The sequence below is a fragment of the Heterodontus francisci genome, chromosome 2, assembly GCF_036365525.1.
Source record: "Heterodontus francisci isolate sHetFra1 chromosome 2, sHetFra1.hap1, whole genome shotgun sequence".
NCBI lineage: Eukaryota > Metazoa > Chordata > Chondrichthyes > Heterodontiformes > Heterodontidae > Heterodontus > Heterodontus francisci.
In genome coordinates this window covers 226,551,140-226,566,588 of record NC_090372.1, presented here as the reverse complement: position 1 = coordinate 226,566,588, position 15,449 = coordinate 226,551,140, and the positions used below count along the sequence as shown (strand labels likewise).

Genomic DNA, 15,449 nt, shown 5'->3' with positions numbered 1-15,449 from the left:
AGCGTTCATTAGCAGAGGGATTGAATTTAAGAGCCGTGAGGTGATGATGCAGCTGTACAGGACCTTGGTAAGGCCTCATTTGGAGTACTGTGTGCAGTTCTGGTCGCCTCATTTTAGGAAGGATGTGGAAGCCTTGGAGAGGGTGCAGAGGAGATTTACCAGGATGTTGCCTGGAATGGAGAATAAGTCTTACGAGGAAAGGCTGAACATTCTAGGCCTCTTCTCATTAGAAAGGAGAAGGATGAGGGGTGACATGATAGAGGTTTATAAGATGATCAGGGGAATAGATAGGGTAGACAGTCAGAAACTTTTTCCCCGGGTGGAGCAAAGCGTTACAAGGGGTCATAAATTTAAGGTGAAGGGTGGGAGATATAAGGGGGATGTCAGGGGAAGGTTCTTTACCCAGAGAGTGGTCGAGGCATGGAATGCCTTGCCCGGGGAAGTTGTTGAGTCAGAAACTTTAGGGACTTTCAAAAGGCTTTTGGATAGGTATATGGATAAAGGAGAATGATGGGGTATAGATTAAATTGTCCTTGACAGAGGACAAAGGATCGGCACAACATTGTGGGCCGAAGGGCCTGTTCTGTGCTGTATGTTCTATGATTCTATGATTCTATGAATACCATGATATTTTACCCTACGTTATGGAAATTGGAAAAGAGGTAGTTGGAACAATATTGTCTGAGTGTAGTCTGGAAAACCTGGTGGTCATATGTCCTCATCCTATATATAAAACGGCAGAATCAAAATGTGGGTTTAATGCCACTGTAAATTGCACCATGCAGACTAGGAAAGCATTGTCAGGGCTAACCCATGTGGCCTATATGGGAAAGGGGATATATTGCTTAACCACCACAACGAAGGAGTACCAGTATGGACATAACTGGACTTGTCTGGTGAACAACAGTATGTTTTGTTTAAACCCACAAATACCAACCAGGGTGGGGAAGATGGAGTTGGTAGACATACAAATTTGAAAGACAAAGTATTAAGGAGGGTTTGATAAATTACCTCCAGTAAAATAAATATACTATTGCGCAATTGCCCACGCGCTTGGGTAAAGAGAGACAGCAGCTAGAAGCCACTGCTGTAGTGTACTACAATCTGGAACAACAGTTGAAGAAGCTACACGATGAGATTGACGAGATAAACGATTCAACCTGGTGGGAGAACTTATGGAACTGGGGGTCAAACGTGCAGATACACCCCTGGTTTAGAATTATCTCCCATGATCTGATAGTGGTTTTGGGTATCATGGTGTTATATGTGACATACTTAATTTGGAAACTTTAGAAATTAATTAGGCGATGTGAGAGGATGTATGAATACAGGATGGACAGCTACCTTAAAGACGATCAGTGTTCAAACTTGCTCTATAAAAGATAGACAATTAGTTATGCCACACAAGGGTGATTGTGTAACCTATTCGTATATACTTAAAATGAATTAATGAATGGTCAATTTGCTCTAAGAATGAAATTGCGGCTGTATTATATTCGCACAATTAATTATGTAATGGTGATACAAATGCCTAAATGTATGGGAAACAACTATGTGCTGCTATTACTGTCGCCAAGTTACTGTTACGTGAATACGGGCCTAGGTTTGGAATCCCTGAAATCATATCTAGCGACAATGGCCCTTCACTTCTTGCTGGCGGCACAGGGTGGGGGGGCGGGGGTCTGTGCAGCTCGTCCTGTATGTTGTCATCCAACTCTTCCTTTGTTGCATCCGCTCCGTTTGCCGGTCACAGAATCTCCAGGGTCCTGGTGGCAATCCAACAACCCATCTTCTCCCTCCTTCTGAATCATGACACCACTAAGGATGAAGCCCAACGGCTAGCAAATATAGAACTTGAGTGAGACCTGGCAGTTGTCCTTCCAGGACAAAAGGGGGAAAGTGTGGAACCTGAGGTGAGCCATCCCTGGACTAGGGGTGTGAGTTTGCTTGGTCAATATGTTTCTCACAAAAACTGTTCCTTAGGAAAGTGCCATGTCTGGCTGATGAGATAAGAAGAGTGTTGTTGAAGCCTGATATCCCTTTCTGTTGTTGAGCTGTACCAGCTGCAAGGCCAATGGTGAGATAGATATGTAAACGAAGGATTGAAAATTACTGTATCTTATTCATTTCGAGCAAGAATTAAATTGTAATATTATTGGTGCTTTAGAATGCAAATTAAGGATTGAAATATTGTTGTAAGATTATTGGTTGCAGAATAGTATAATTGCCACTGTTTGACTGTAATTCTTTCGAACATCGCACTGAGTCTCAATGTGAGCTCTACTGTGTTTGTTCTCCTTGTGCACAAGTTAATAAAGTAGTTTGCGAGTACTCATCCGAGGAAGTTTGATTTATTTTGCTCTAGTTTCTTCCACAGTATCACCTGTCCAGTTTGTAATTGTCCCACCTCACCCAGAACCGGTCCCAATGTCCCAGGAATCTAAAACCCTCCGCCTCACACCATCTCTTCAGCCACGTACTCATCCGATATATCCTGCTATTTCTACTCTGACTAGCACGTGGCACTGGTAGTAATCCTGAGATCACTATCTTTGAGCTCCTGCTTTTCAACTTGCTTCCTAGCTCCCTATATTCTGCTTTTAGGACCTCATCTTTTTTTTTACCACTGTATCCCCCTGCACAGCTACCAGACCCACTGAATCCCCCTTATGCATAACCAGATTCCACTGAATTCCCTTACACACAGCTACTGGACCCCACTGAATCCTCCCTACATAGAGCTGCCAGACCCCACTGAATTCCCCCCTACACACAACTACCGATGCCTCACTATCCTGTTCACTGCAGATGCATTAAAATCATAGGGTCTTTTTGGCCTGACATAGCTTTTTAAAAAATCGTTCATGGGATGTGGGTGTCACTGGCTCGGCCAGCATTTATTGCCCATCTAACTTGCCCTTGAGAAGGTGGTGGTGAGCTGCTTCTTTGAATTGCTGTAGTCCTTTGGGTGTAGGTACACCCACAGTGCTGTTAGGAAGGGAGTTCCAGGATTTTGACCCAGCGACAGTGAAGGAACGGTGATATAGTTCAGGATGGTGTGTGACTTGGAGGGGAACTTGCAGGTGCTGGTGTTCCCATGTATTTGCTGCCCTTGTCCTTCTAGTTGGTAGAGGTTGCGGGTTTGGAAGGTGCTGTCTAAGGAGCCTTGGTACAGCCTTGGTGCATTGCTGCAGTGCATCTTGTAGATGGTACACACTGCTGCCACTGTGCGTCGGTGGTGGAGGGAGTGAATGTTTGTAGATGGGATGCCAATCAAATGGGCTGCTTTGTCCTGGATGGTGTCAAGCTTCTTGAGTGTTGGAACGGCACCCATCCAGGCAAGTGGAGAGTATTCCATCACACTCCTGACTTGTGCCTTGTAGTTGGTAGACAGGCATTGGGGAGTCAGGAGGTGAGCAACTCGCCGCAGGATTACTAGCCTCTGAACTGCTCTTGTAGCCATGGTATTTATATGGCTACTCCAGTTCAGTTTCTGGTCAATGGTAACCCCCAGGATGTTGATAGTGTGGGAATCTGCAATGGTAATGCCATTGAATGTCAAGGAGAGATGGTTAGATTCTCTCTTATTTGGGATGGTCATTGCCTGGCACTTGTGTGACGTGAATGTTACTTGTCACTTATCAACCCAAGCCTGGATATTGTCCAGGTCTGGATCTGGACATGGGTTGTTTCAGTATCTGAGGAGTTGTGAATGGTGCTGAACATTGTACAATCATCAGCGAACATCAAACTTGTGACCTTATGACGGGGGGAAGGTCATTAGTGAAACAGCTGAAGATGATTGGGCCTGGGACACTACCCTGAGGAACTCCTGCAGTGATGTCCTGGGACTGAGGTGATTGATCTCCAGCATCTTCCTTTGCGCTAGGTATGACTCCAACTAGTGGAGAGTTTTCCTCCTGATTCCCATTGACTCCAGTTTTGCTCGGGCTCCTTGATGCCATACTTGGTCAAATGCTGCCTTGATGTCAAGGGCGGGCAGTCACTCTCACCTCACCTCTTCAGTTCAGATCTTTTGTCCACGTTTGGATCAAGGCTGTAATGAGATTTGGAGCTGAGTGGCCCTGGCGGAACCCAAACTGAGCGTCAGTGAGCAGGTTTTTTTTTATATTGGTTCATGGGATGTGGGCATCGCTAAAGGCCTGCTACCCGACCCGAACCCGATGGGACCCAATGACGTGTCGGGTTTGGGTTGAGTCGGGCCCCTCTTCCGGGTCCTGCTTTCGGGCTCGGGTTGGGCCGGATACACGCGATAAGTGCTCTGCTGGTAAGTATTGAAATTAAAAAAACTTACCTGAGCTGGGTGTCCGGGACGAAGCTGAATTTGCGCAGGGAGCGAGTGACGTCACTATGATGTCATCACACATGCGCCACAGCTTCTTGCAGGTTCGGTGTCAGGAAGGTGAGTAAAGGGATGGTCAGGTTGGGCTCGGGCTGGGACGGGTTCGGATTGGGTACTTTTTCCCGACCTGAGCAGGCCTGAGAGGAAAAAGGAAGCATACATAAGGTCTAGGAGGCTGAAGAAGGACGAAGCTTTGAAAGAATATCGGGAATGTAGGACCAATCTGAAACGAGGAATTAAGAGAGCTAAAAGGGGTCATGAAATATCTTTAGCAAACAGGGTTAAGGAAAATCCCAAAGCCTTTTATTCATATATAAGGAGCAAGAGGGTAACTAGAGAAAGGATTGGCCCACTCAAGGACAAAGGAGGAAAGTTATGCGTGGAGTCAGGGAAAATGGGTGAGATTCTAAATGAGTACTTTGCATTGGTATTCACCGAGGAGAGGGACATGACGTATGATGAGGTTAGGGACAGATGTTTGATTACTCTAGGTCAAGTCTGCATAAGGAGGGAGGAAGTGTTGTGTATTCTGAAAGGCATTAAGGTGGACAAGTCCCCAGGTCCGGATGGGATCGATCCCAGGTTACTGTGGGAAGCGAGAGGGGAAATAGCTGGGGCCTTAACAGAGATCTTTGCAGCATCCTTAAGCACGGGTGAGGTCCCGGAGGACTGGAGAATTGCTAATGTTGTCCCCTTGTTTAAGAAGGGTAGCAGGGATAATCCAGGTAATTATAGACCGGTGAGCCTGACGTCAGTGGTAGGGAAGCTGCTGGAGAAGATACTGAGGGATAGGATCTATTCCCATTTGGAAGAAAATGGGCTTATCAGTGATAGGCAACATGGTTTTGTGCAGGGAAGGTCATGTCTTACCAACTTAATAGAATTCTTTGAGGAAGTGACAAAGTTGATTGATGAGGGAAGGGCTGTAGCTGTCATATACATGGACTTCAGTAAGGCGTTTGATAAGGTTCCCCATGGTAGGCTGATGGAGAAAGTGAAGTCGCATGGGGTCCAAGGTGTACTAGCTAGATGGATAAAGAACTGGCTGGGCAACAGGAGAGAGAGAGTAGCAGTGGAAGGGAGTTTCTCAAAATGGAGACGTGTGACCAGTGGTGTTCCACAGGTATCCGTGCTGGGACCACTGTTGTTTGTGATATACATAAATGATTTGGAGGAAAGTATAGGTGGCCTGATTAGCAAGTTTGCAGACGACACTAAGATTGGTGGAGTAGCAGATAGTGAAGGGGACTGTCATAGAATACAGCAGAATATAAATAGATTGGAGAGTTGGGCAGAAAAATGGCAGATGGAGTTCAATCAGGGCAAATGCGAGGTGATGCATTTTGGAAGATCCAATTCAAGAGTGAATTATACAGTAAATGGAAAAGTCCTGGGGAAATTGATGTCCAGAGAGATTTGGGTGTTCAGGTCCATTGTTCCCTGAAGGTGGCAGCGCAGGTCAATAGAGTGGTCAAGAAGGCATACGGCATGCTTTCCTTAATCGGACGGGGTATTGAGTACAAGAGTTGGCAGGTCATGTTGCAGTTGTATAAGACTTTGGTTCGGCCACATTTGGAATACTGCGTGCAGTTCTGGTCGCCACATTACCAAAAGGATGTAGATGCTTTGGAGAGGGTGCAGAGGAGGTTCACCAGGATGTTGCCTGGTATGGAGGGCGCTAGCTATGAAGAGAGGTTGAGCAGATTAGGATTATTTTCATTAGAAAGACGGAGGTTGAGGGGGGACATGATTGAGGTGTACAAAATCATGAGAGGTATAGACAGGGTGGATAGCAAGAGGCTTTTTCCCAGAGTGGGGGATTCAATTACTAGGGGTCACGAGTTCAAAGTGAGAGGGGAAAAGTTTAGGGGGGATATGCGTGGAAAGTTCTTTACGCAGAGGGTGGTGGGTGCCTGGAATGCATTGCCAGCGGAGGTGGTAGACGCGGGCACGATGGCGTCTTTTAAGATGTATCTAGACAGATACATGAATGGGCAGGAAGAAAAGAGATACAGATCCTTAGAAAATAGGCGACATGTTTAGATAGAGGATCTGGATCGGCGCAGGCTTGGAGGGCCGAAGGGCCTGTTCCTGTGCTGTAATTTTCTTTGTTCTTTGTTTAGGCGTCACTGGCCAGGCCAGCATTTATTGTCCATCCCTAATTGCCCTTGAGAAGGTGTTGGTGAGCTGCTGCCTTGAACTGCTGCAGTCCATGTTGCTGAGCAAGTGCCGCATGATAGCACTGTCGATGACCCATTCCATCACTTTGCTGATTATAGGGAGTAGACGGATAGGTAATTGGCCGGGTTGAACTTGTCCTGTTTTTATGCACTGGACATGTCTGCACAATTTTCCACATTGCCGACTGATGCCATTGTTACAGCTGTACTGAAACAGCTTGGCTAGGGGCGCGGATAGATCTGGACATTGCTGTTGTTGGAATGTTGTCAGGGCCCATAGCCTTTGCTAGTCCCTTCAGCCGTTTCTTGATATCACATGGAGTGAATCAGATTGGCTGAAGACTGGTATTTGTGATGCTGGGGATCTCAGGCGGAGGTCGAGATGGATCATCGGCTTGGCACTTCTGGCTGAAGATGGATGCAAATGGTTCAGCCCAGTCTTTTGCAATGATGTGCTGGGCTCCCCCATCATTCAGGATGCGGATATTTGTGGAGCCTCCTCCTCTGGTTAGTTTTTTAATTGTCCACCACCATTCATGACTAGATGTAGCAGGACTGCAGAGCTTAGACCTGATCCATTGGTTATGGGATCACTTAGCTCTGTCTATCGCATGCTAGTTCTGCTGTTTAGCATGCAAGTAGTCCTGTGTTGTAGCTTCACCAGGCTGACACCTCATTTTTAGGTATGCTTGGTGCTGCTCCTGGCATGCACTCCTGCACTCTTCATTGAACCAGGGTTCGACCCCGGCTTGATGGTAATGGTAGAGTGGGGGATATGCTGGGCCTTGAGGTTACAGATTGTGGTTGAATACAATTCTGCTGCTGCTGATGGCCCACAGCGCCTCTTGGATACCCAGTTTTGCATTGCTAGATCTATTTGAAATCTATCCCATTTAGCTCTGTGGTAGTGTCATACAATACAATGGAGGGTATCCTCAATGTGAAGGCGGGACTTTGTCTCCACAAGGACTGTGCGGTGGTCACTTCTACCAATACTGTCATGGACAGATGCATCTGTGGCAGACAGATTGGTGAGGACGAAGTCAAGTAGGTTTTTCCCTCGTGTTGGTTCTCTCACTGCCTGCTGCATACCCAGTCCAGCAGCTATGTCCTTTCGGACCCAGCCAGCTCGGTCAGTAGTGGTGCTACTGTTGGTGGTGGATGTTGAAGTCCTCCACCCAGAATACATTTTGTGCCCTTGCCACCCTCAGTGCTTCTTCCAGTTGGTGTTCAACATAGAAAAGCACTGATTCATCAGCTGAGGGGATGTGGTAGGTGTTAATCTGCTGGATCCTTGCTCATCGTTGACCTGATGCCCTGAGACTTTATGGGGTCTGGATTCGATGCTGAGGACTCCCAGGGCAACTTCCTCCTGACTGTATACCACTGTGCTGGCTCCTCTGGTGGGTCTGTCCTGCCAGTGGGACAGGACATACACGGTGATGGTGGTGTCTAGGACGCTGTAAGTTGGGTATGATTTGGTGAATATGACTACGTCAGGCTGCTGCTTGACTAGTCTGTGGGACAGCTCTCCCAACTTTGGCACAAGCCCCCAGATGTTAGTAAGGAGGACTTTGCAGGGTCGACAGGGCTGGGTTTGCCGTTGGCATTTCCAGTGCCTAGGTCGATGCCGGTTGGTCCGTCTAGTTTTATTCCTTCTCTTAGACTTTGTAGCGGTTTGATAAAACTGAGTGGCTTGCTAGGCCATTTCAGAGGGCATGTAAGAGTCAACCATATCACTGTGGGTCTGGAGTCACATGTACACCAGACCAGGCAAGGATGCAGATTTCCTTCCGTTAAGGACATTGGTGAACCATATAATGTAGTATTAGAGTAAAGGATAAGGAGGGGGAGGAATTTCTGAGATGCGTTCAGGCGAACTTCCTCGCTTCCTATGTTCTCAGTCCAACTGGAAAGGAGGCGTTGCTGGATCTGGTGCTGGGAAATGAGGTGGGCCACGTGAACCAAGTGTCTGTGGAGCAGCACCTGGGTAAGAGTGATCATCGTATCATAAGGTTTAGATTAGCAATGGATAAAAGAAAGGAACAATCTAAGGTAGAAATTCTCAATTGGAAGACTGCTAACTTCAATAGCTGAGTAGAATAGCCAGGGTAAAATGGAACTAAAGATTGACATGAAAAACTGTAACAGAGCAATGGGTGATCTTTAAGGAGGAAATATTTCAGGTACAGGCTAGGTACGTTTCAAAAAAGGTGTAAGGCAGGGGAACCAAAGCCAGGATGATGAGGGAGATAGAGAATATGATGTAACAAAAAAAAGGGTGTATGCTTCATGCAGGAAGCAGGCCAAATACAATAAGTTGAAAGGGGAGGTGAAACGGAAAATAAAACTGGCAAAAAGAGAACATGAGAATAGAACAGCAGTTAACCTAATAGGGAACCTAAAGATATTCTACCATCATGCAAATAATAAGCAGGTAGTAAGAGGTGGAGTGGGCCCTATTAGGGTGAAAGAGGGTAATATATGACTTGAGGTGCAGGGCAAGACTAGAATACTTAATGAGGACTTTATATTGGTGTTTACTAAGGAAGAGGATGCTGACAAAATATTGGTAGAAGCTGAGGCGGTAGAGGTGAAAATTGATGGATAGGATGTACTGGAAAGGCTGGTTTTGTTTAGAGTGAATAAGTCACCTGGTCCGGATGGTTTGCATCCCAGGTTGCTAAATGAAGTGGGGTGGAGATGGTGGAAGGGCTTGCTGTAATCATCCAATCTTCCCTGGATATGGGGGAGGTTCCAGAGGATTGGAGAGTGACAAATGTGACCCCCTTATTCAAGAAAAGGTGTAAGGACAGTCCTAGCAACTGCAGGCCAGTCAGTTTAACATCAGTTTTTTATTCTTTCATGGGACGTGGCCTTTGCTGGCAAGGCCAGCATTTGTTGCCTTTGACAACCGAGTGGCTTGCTACCATTTCAGAGAGAAGTTAAGAGTCAACCACATTGCTGTGGGTCTGGAGTTACATGTAGGCCAGACCAGGTAATGACAGCAGATTCCTTCCCTCAAGGACATGAGTGAACCAGATGGATTTTTATGACAATTGATAGTGTCATGGCACCATTACTGAGACTAGCTTTTAATTAATTGATTGAATTTGTTAATTAATTGAATTTAAATTCCACCAGCTGCCATGGTGGGGTTTGAATCTATGTCCCCAGGGCAATAGCCTGGGCCTTTGGATTAGTAGTGGGCCTTTGGATTAGTAGTACGCCATTGCCTCCCCTAATTGGTGGTGGGTAAGGTTTTAGAATCAATCATCAGGGGAAAAAAAATCAACATGCACTTGGAGAGGTTAGAGTTGGAGAGAGCCAGCATGGATTTGTAAAAGGCAGATCGTGCTTGAATAATCTAATTGATTTTTTTTGATGAAGTATTAAAGAAGGTTGATGAAGAGAAAGAAATGGATGTTGTCTGAAGGATTTGAAAAAAAGCATTGACAGAGTACCACATAAAAGGCTGTTTAACAAAATTGAGGCTTGTGGAATCGGAGGGTCAGTGTCAGCTTGGATAAAAAAAATGGCTTAAGGACAGAAAACAGCGAGTCATGGTAAATGGTTGTTTTTCAGACTGGAAGATGGTAGACAGGATCAGTGCTAGGACCACTGCTTTTTCTGATGTATATAACTGACTTGGATATTGGAGTACAGAGTAAAATTTCAAAATTTGCCACCGATACCAAAATTGGAGGTGTGGTAGACAGTGAGGATGATACCAATTAACTACAACAGAATATAGATAGGCTAGCAGAATGGGCAGAGAGGTGGCAGATGGAACTTAATGCATAGAAATGTGATGCATTTTGGCAAAAGGGATAGGGAGAGACAATCTAGACTAAATGGCATAGTTCTAAAGAGTGTGCACAGACAGAGGGACATGGCAGTTCATGTACGTCGATCTTTGAAGGTGTCAGGATTTATTGAGAGAGTGGTTAGTGAAGCATATGGGATCTTGGGCTTCATAAATAGAGGCATTGAGTACAAAAGCAGGGAAGTTTTGCTGAACCTTTAAAAACCTTTGGTTAGGCCCCAGTTAGAATATTGCGTCCAGTTCTGGTCACCACATTTTAGAAAGGCAGTGAGCGTCCTTGAGAGGAGATTTACCAAAATGGTTCCATGAATAAGGGATTTTAGCTATAAGGTTAGGTTGAAGAAGCTGGGGTTGTTCTCCTTGGAGCAAAGGAGATTGAGGAGAGATTTGATAGAGGTGTATAATTATGACAGTTCAGATAAGATTGACAAAAGCTGTTTCCATTAGTTGATGGTAAGAGGACTAGGGAACACAGATTGAAGGTTTTGAGCAAGAGATGCAGGGGGGATGTTAGGAAGAACTTTTTTACACAGTGAGTGTTAATGACCTGTAACATGTTGCTTACGAGGGTGTTGGAATCAGAGATGATGAATGATTTCAAAAGGAAATTGGATGGGCGCTTGAGGGAAATAAACCTGCAGGGCTACAGGGATCGAGTGGAGGTGTGGGACTGATTGGATGGCTCTACAGAGAGTTGGCATGGATTCGATTGGCTGAATGGCCTCATTCTGTGCAGTTATGACTCTATGACTCATCTATTTTGACCTGTCTGCAGCCTTTGACACAGTTGACCATCATCTTCCAATGCCTCTCCTCTGTCGCCCATGAGGGTGGGACTGCATTCTATCCTTGACTCCCTACTATTAGCTACATGCTGCCACTCGGTGACATGATCTGAAATATGCTGTCAGGTTTCCTGCTGATGACATTCAGCTCTACCTCACCACTGTCCCCCTCGACTGCTCCACTGTCTCATTTGTCACATGTTTGTTTGCCATCCAGTAGTGGATGAGCAGAAATTTCATAGAGTAGACTGAAAACGTTGCCTTCAGTCTCCACCACAAAAGCTGCTCGCTCAGCAGTGACTGCATCTTTCTCCCGAGCAACTGTCTGAGGCTGAACCAGTCTGTTCGCATCCTTGGTGCTACATTTGGCACTGAGATGATCTTCCAAGCACATCACTAAGGCACATCGCCTATTCCACCTCTAACATTGTTCGACTCTGCCTCTGCTCATCTGCTGCTGAAACTCAACTTTGATACCTCTAGACTTGACTATTCCAGTGCTCTTCTGGCCGGTCTCCAATCTTCCACATAAAGTGGAGCTCATCCAAAACTCTGCTGTCCAAATCCTAACACACACCAAGTCCCGTTCACTCATCATCACTGTGTTCACTGACCACCATTGATCCCGGTCTGGCAATGCCTCATTTTTAAAATTCTCATCCCTGTTTTCAGATCCCTCTATGACTTCACCTTTCTTTATCCCTGAAATCTCCTCCAGCCCGACAATCCACTGAGATACCTGGGCTCTTCCAATTCTGGCTTGTTCCGCATCCCTGGATTTCATCGCTCCACTGTTGGCAGCTGTGTCTTCAGCTGCTTAGACCCTCAGCTCTGGAATTCCTTCCTCAGGCCTCCCCATCCCTCTAACTTCTCATTTTATAACACTCCGTAAAACATACTGCTTTACCAAGCTTGAGGTCATCTGTGACTCGGTGTAAAACCTTGCACAAGTGTTCTTGTAAAATGGCTTGGGCATGTTCCTATGTTAAAGGTGCTATATAAATGAAAGTTATTGTGGTGGTCCTGGGCTGTAATTGCCCCTCTCCTGTGAGTGTGTCTTAGTCCTGGGTTGTCATTGCTTCTTTCCTGTGAGTGTGTGATTGTCCTGGGATGTAATTGCCCCTCTCCTGTGAGTGTGTGATGGTCATGGGCTGTAATTGCCCCTCTCCTGTGAGTGTGTGATTGTCCTGGGATGTAATTGCCCCTCTCCTGTGAGTGTGTGATGGTCCTGGGGTGTAATTGCCCCTCTCCTGTGAGTGTGTGATGGTCATGGGCTGTAATTGCCCCTCTCCTGTGAGTGTGTCTTAGTCCTGGGTTGTCATTGCTTCTTTCCTGTGAGTGTGTGATAGTCCTGGGCTGTAATTGCCCCTCTCCTGTGAGTGTGTCTTAGTCCTGGGTTGTCATTGCTTCTTTCCTGTGAGTGTGTGATAGTCCTGGGCTGTAATTGCCCCTTTCCTGTGAGTGTGATGGTCCTGGGGTGTAATTGGCCTAGCAGGTCTGTACTCTCCCCACGGGCACTTTTTTGTTTGAAGGGCTGTTAATTGTGTAAAGATCTTTGCTGACCCTCATGCAGTTGGAATGAGTCAGACAGCACGTTCTTTTCATTCAGTGCCCCCAATGCTCTCTCAATACATTTTGACCAGATTTTGTCCAGCTTCTGCTGTGCTGTTATGCACAGATGTGTCAATTGAGTTTCTTGACGTGGGTGCCCGAACTGGGGACTGATGGGCTTGATGAGTGTTCAGCACTCTCCCTGTTAGAGAGCTTCTAGCTGCAGTTTACCAGACCGGCGATCTGGAACCTGATAGTTCATTACTCCATGAATTAATGAGGTGTGGACGATGACCCTGTTCTGCTCACTAGTCAATGGACCTGACAGGATGGGGTGATTCTCAGTTCCATACTTAGCACATACTGAATGAAGTAATCGAAAAGTCCCTGGGCACTGCTGAACCCAGCACTTCATGCAGAGTTTGGCCTGCTTCTAACTCGCCACGATGCCGTTGTATGATGGAAACAGCAGGAGTCCATTGAGCCCCTTGAATCTGCTCCACTGTTCATCGGAACATAGGAACAGGAGGAGGCTATTCCGTTCTCCCAGTGTATTAGATCATGGCTGACCTATACCTCAACTCCATTTTCCCACCATTGATCCATCGCCTTTGCATTCTCTGGACAAAGAAAATCTGTCAATTTTAGTCTTGGAAATTTAAACTATCCCAGCATCCACTGGCATTTGTGGGGGGAGACCTCAGCATTTCCACTAGCCTATGCGTAAATAAGTGCTTCCTGATTTCACTTCAGTATAGCCTGGCTCTAATTTTAAGATTACTCCCTTTGGTCTGGATCCCTTCGCGAAAGGAGAAAGGTTCTCTCCATCTACTTTATTTGTTGGGTAAGGGTATCAAGTGGTAATGGAACAAAGGCTGGTAAATGGAGTTGAGGTACAGATCATCCATAATCTGATTGGTGAAGCAGGCTCAAGGGGCTGAATGGTTTCCTGTTGCTATGAATGGTGGAGCAGGCTTGAGGGACAGGGTGGAAGATTGGAGGGGAGGAAGCGGAGGGCTGAGATTGGAGGGGAGGAAGCGGAGGGCTGAGATTGGAGGGGAGGAAGCGGAGGGCTGAGATTGGAGGGGAGGGAGCGGACGGGAGATTGGAGGGGAGGGAGCGGACGGGAGATTGGAGGGGAGGGAGCGGAGGGCTGAGATTGAGCAGTTTCGATGGGGGGATGGAATGGTGGAGCTGGCATTCAGAGATTGTGATGATCTAGGGCAGATAGTTTTGGAAGGACAAGACATTGAGCTGGCACTTTAAACCTTTTGCATACCTCAGTACGTGTCACAGGGGCAGTAATGAGAGTTGAGGGAAGTGAGTGAGGGCTGAGTCAGTTAAATGAGAATTTGTGAGGACAGAGCGTTTACGATTGGAGACTGACCACAGGTGTGTGGAGTGGGACGGCGTGAACTGTGCAGGGCTGGAGGACGCCACAAAGATGAGAGGGAGGAGGCAGATTGATTTGCAAATTGCATATCCTCCCCCCGGTGAGCACTCAACCCTCCTCCTGCTTATGTTTCCTTGTCTTGCAGCCTTTCTTCAGATTGTTAAACCTGCGGAAGCTGGGACTTAGTGACAATGAGATCCAGAGGCTGCCCCCAGAGGTCGCAAACTTCATGCAGCTTGTCGAGCTTGACATCTCTCGGAATGGTAAGCCTGTATCTGTCACCGTGTCTGTCACGCCACTTCTGGGATAGACATAGGCAGCAGGTTGGTTGAAGTGCCCAGCACACTTGCACACTGACCCTCCCCACCCACTCTCTCACCCTCAGGGCCCAGCACACTTACACACTGACCCTCCCCACCCACTCTCTCACCCTCAGGGCCCAGCACACTTACGTAGTCATAGAGCTATACAGCACCGAAACAAGCACCTAACCATTCTAATCCATTTTCCAGCACTTGGCCCGTAGCCTTGTATGCTATGGCGTTTCAAGTGCTCATCTAAATATTACTAAAATGTTGTGAGGGTTCCTGCCTCTACCACCTCTTCTACACCTACATTGTCCTTCTCCAAAGTGAGCACCGATGAAAAGTAATCATTTAAAACTTCACCTATGTCCTCTGGCTCCACACACACGTTGCCACTTTGGTCCCTAATGGGCCCTACTCTTTCCCTGGTTATCCTCTTGCCCTTAATATACTTACAAAATGCCTTAGGATTTTCCTTTATCTTGCCCACCAGTGTTTTTTCATGTCCCCTCTTCGCTCTCCTAATTACTTTTTTAAGTAACCCCCCCCCACACTTTCTATACTCCTCTAGTGCCTCTGCTGTTTTCAGCCCTCTGAATCTGCCATAAGCCTCCTTTTTTTTTACTGATCCAATCCTCTATATCCCTTGACATCCAGGGTTCCCTGGACTTGTTGGCTCTGAACTCTCACTATTTCCTCTTTGAATGACTCCCACTGATCTGATGTTGACTTTCCTACAAGTAGCTGCTCCCAGTCCACTTTGGCTAAATTCTGTTTTATCATATTGAAATAGGCCTTCCGCCAATTCAGTACCTTTATTTCCAGTCCATCTTTGTCCTTTTCCAGAAGTACCTAAGATCTTAGAGTTATGGTCACTATCCCTGAAATGCTCCCCCACTGACACTTCTACCACTTGTCCAGCTTCATTCCCTAGGATTAGGTTCACTACCGCCCCTTCTCTTGTAGGACTTTCTACGTACTGGCTCAAACAGCGCGCCTGTATGCATTTTAAGAATTCCGCCCCCTTTAAGCCTTTTGCACTAAGA

The 15,449-nt window shown here is 46.5% G+C and overlaps 1 protein-coding gene across 1 annotated transcript in view; it reads left to right on the top strand.

Annotated features, from left to right (window-relative positions):
* Positions 1-2,059: 2,059 nt before the first annotated feature.
* The window catches only part of scrib (scribble planar cell polarity protein), a 542,315-nt gene continuing 528,925 nt past the window's right edge, over positions 2,060-15,449 (top strand). Inside the window, exons 1-2 of the mRNA XM_068016616.1 lie at positions 2,060-2,077; positions 14,244-14,361. Of these exons, the coding sequence (XP_067872717.1) occupies positions 2,075-2,077; positions 14,244-14,361 (121 nt within the window). The 5' untranslated portion in view covers positions 2,060-2,074. The remainder of the gene's footprint in view (positions 2,078-14,243; positions 14,362-15,449) is intronic.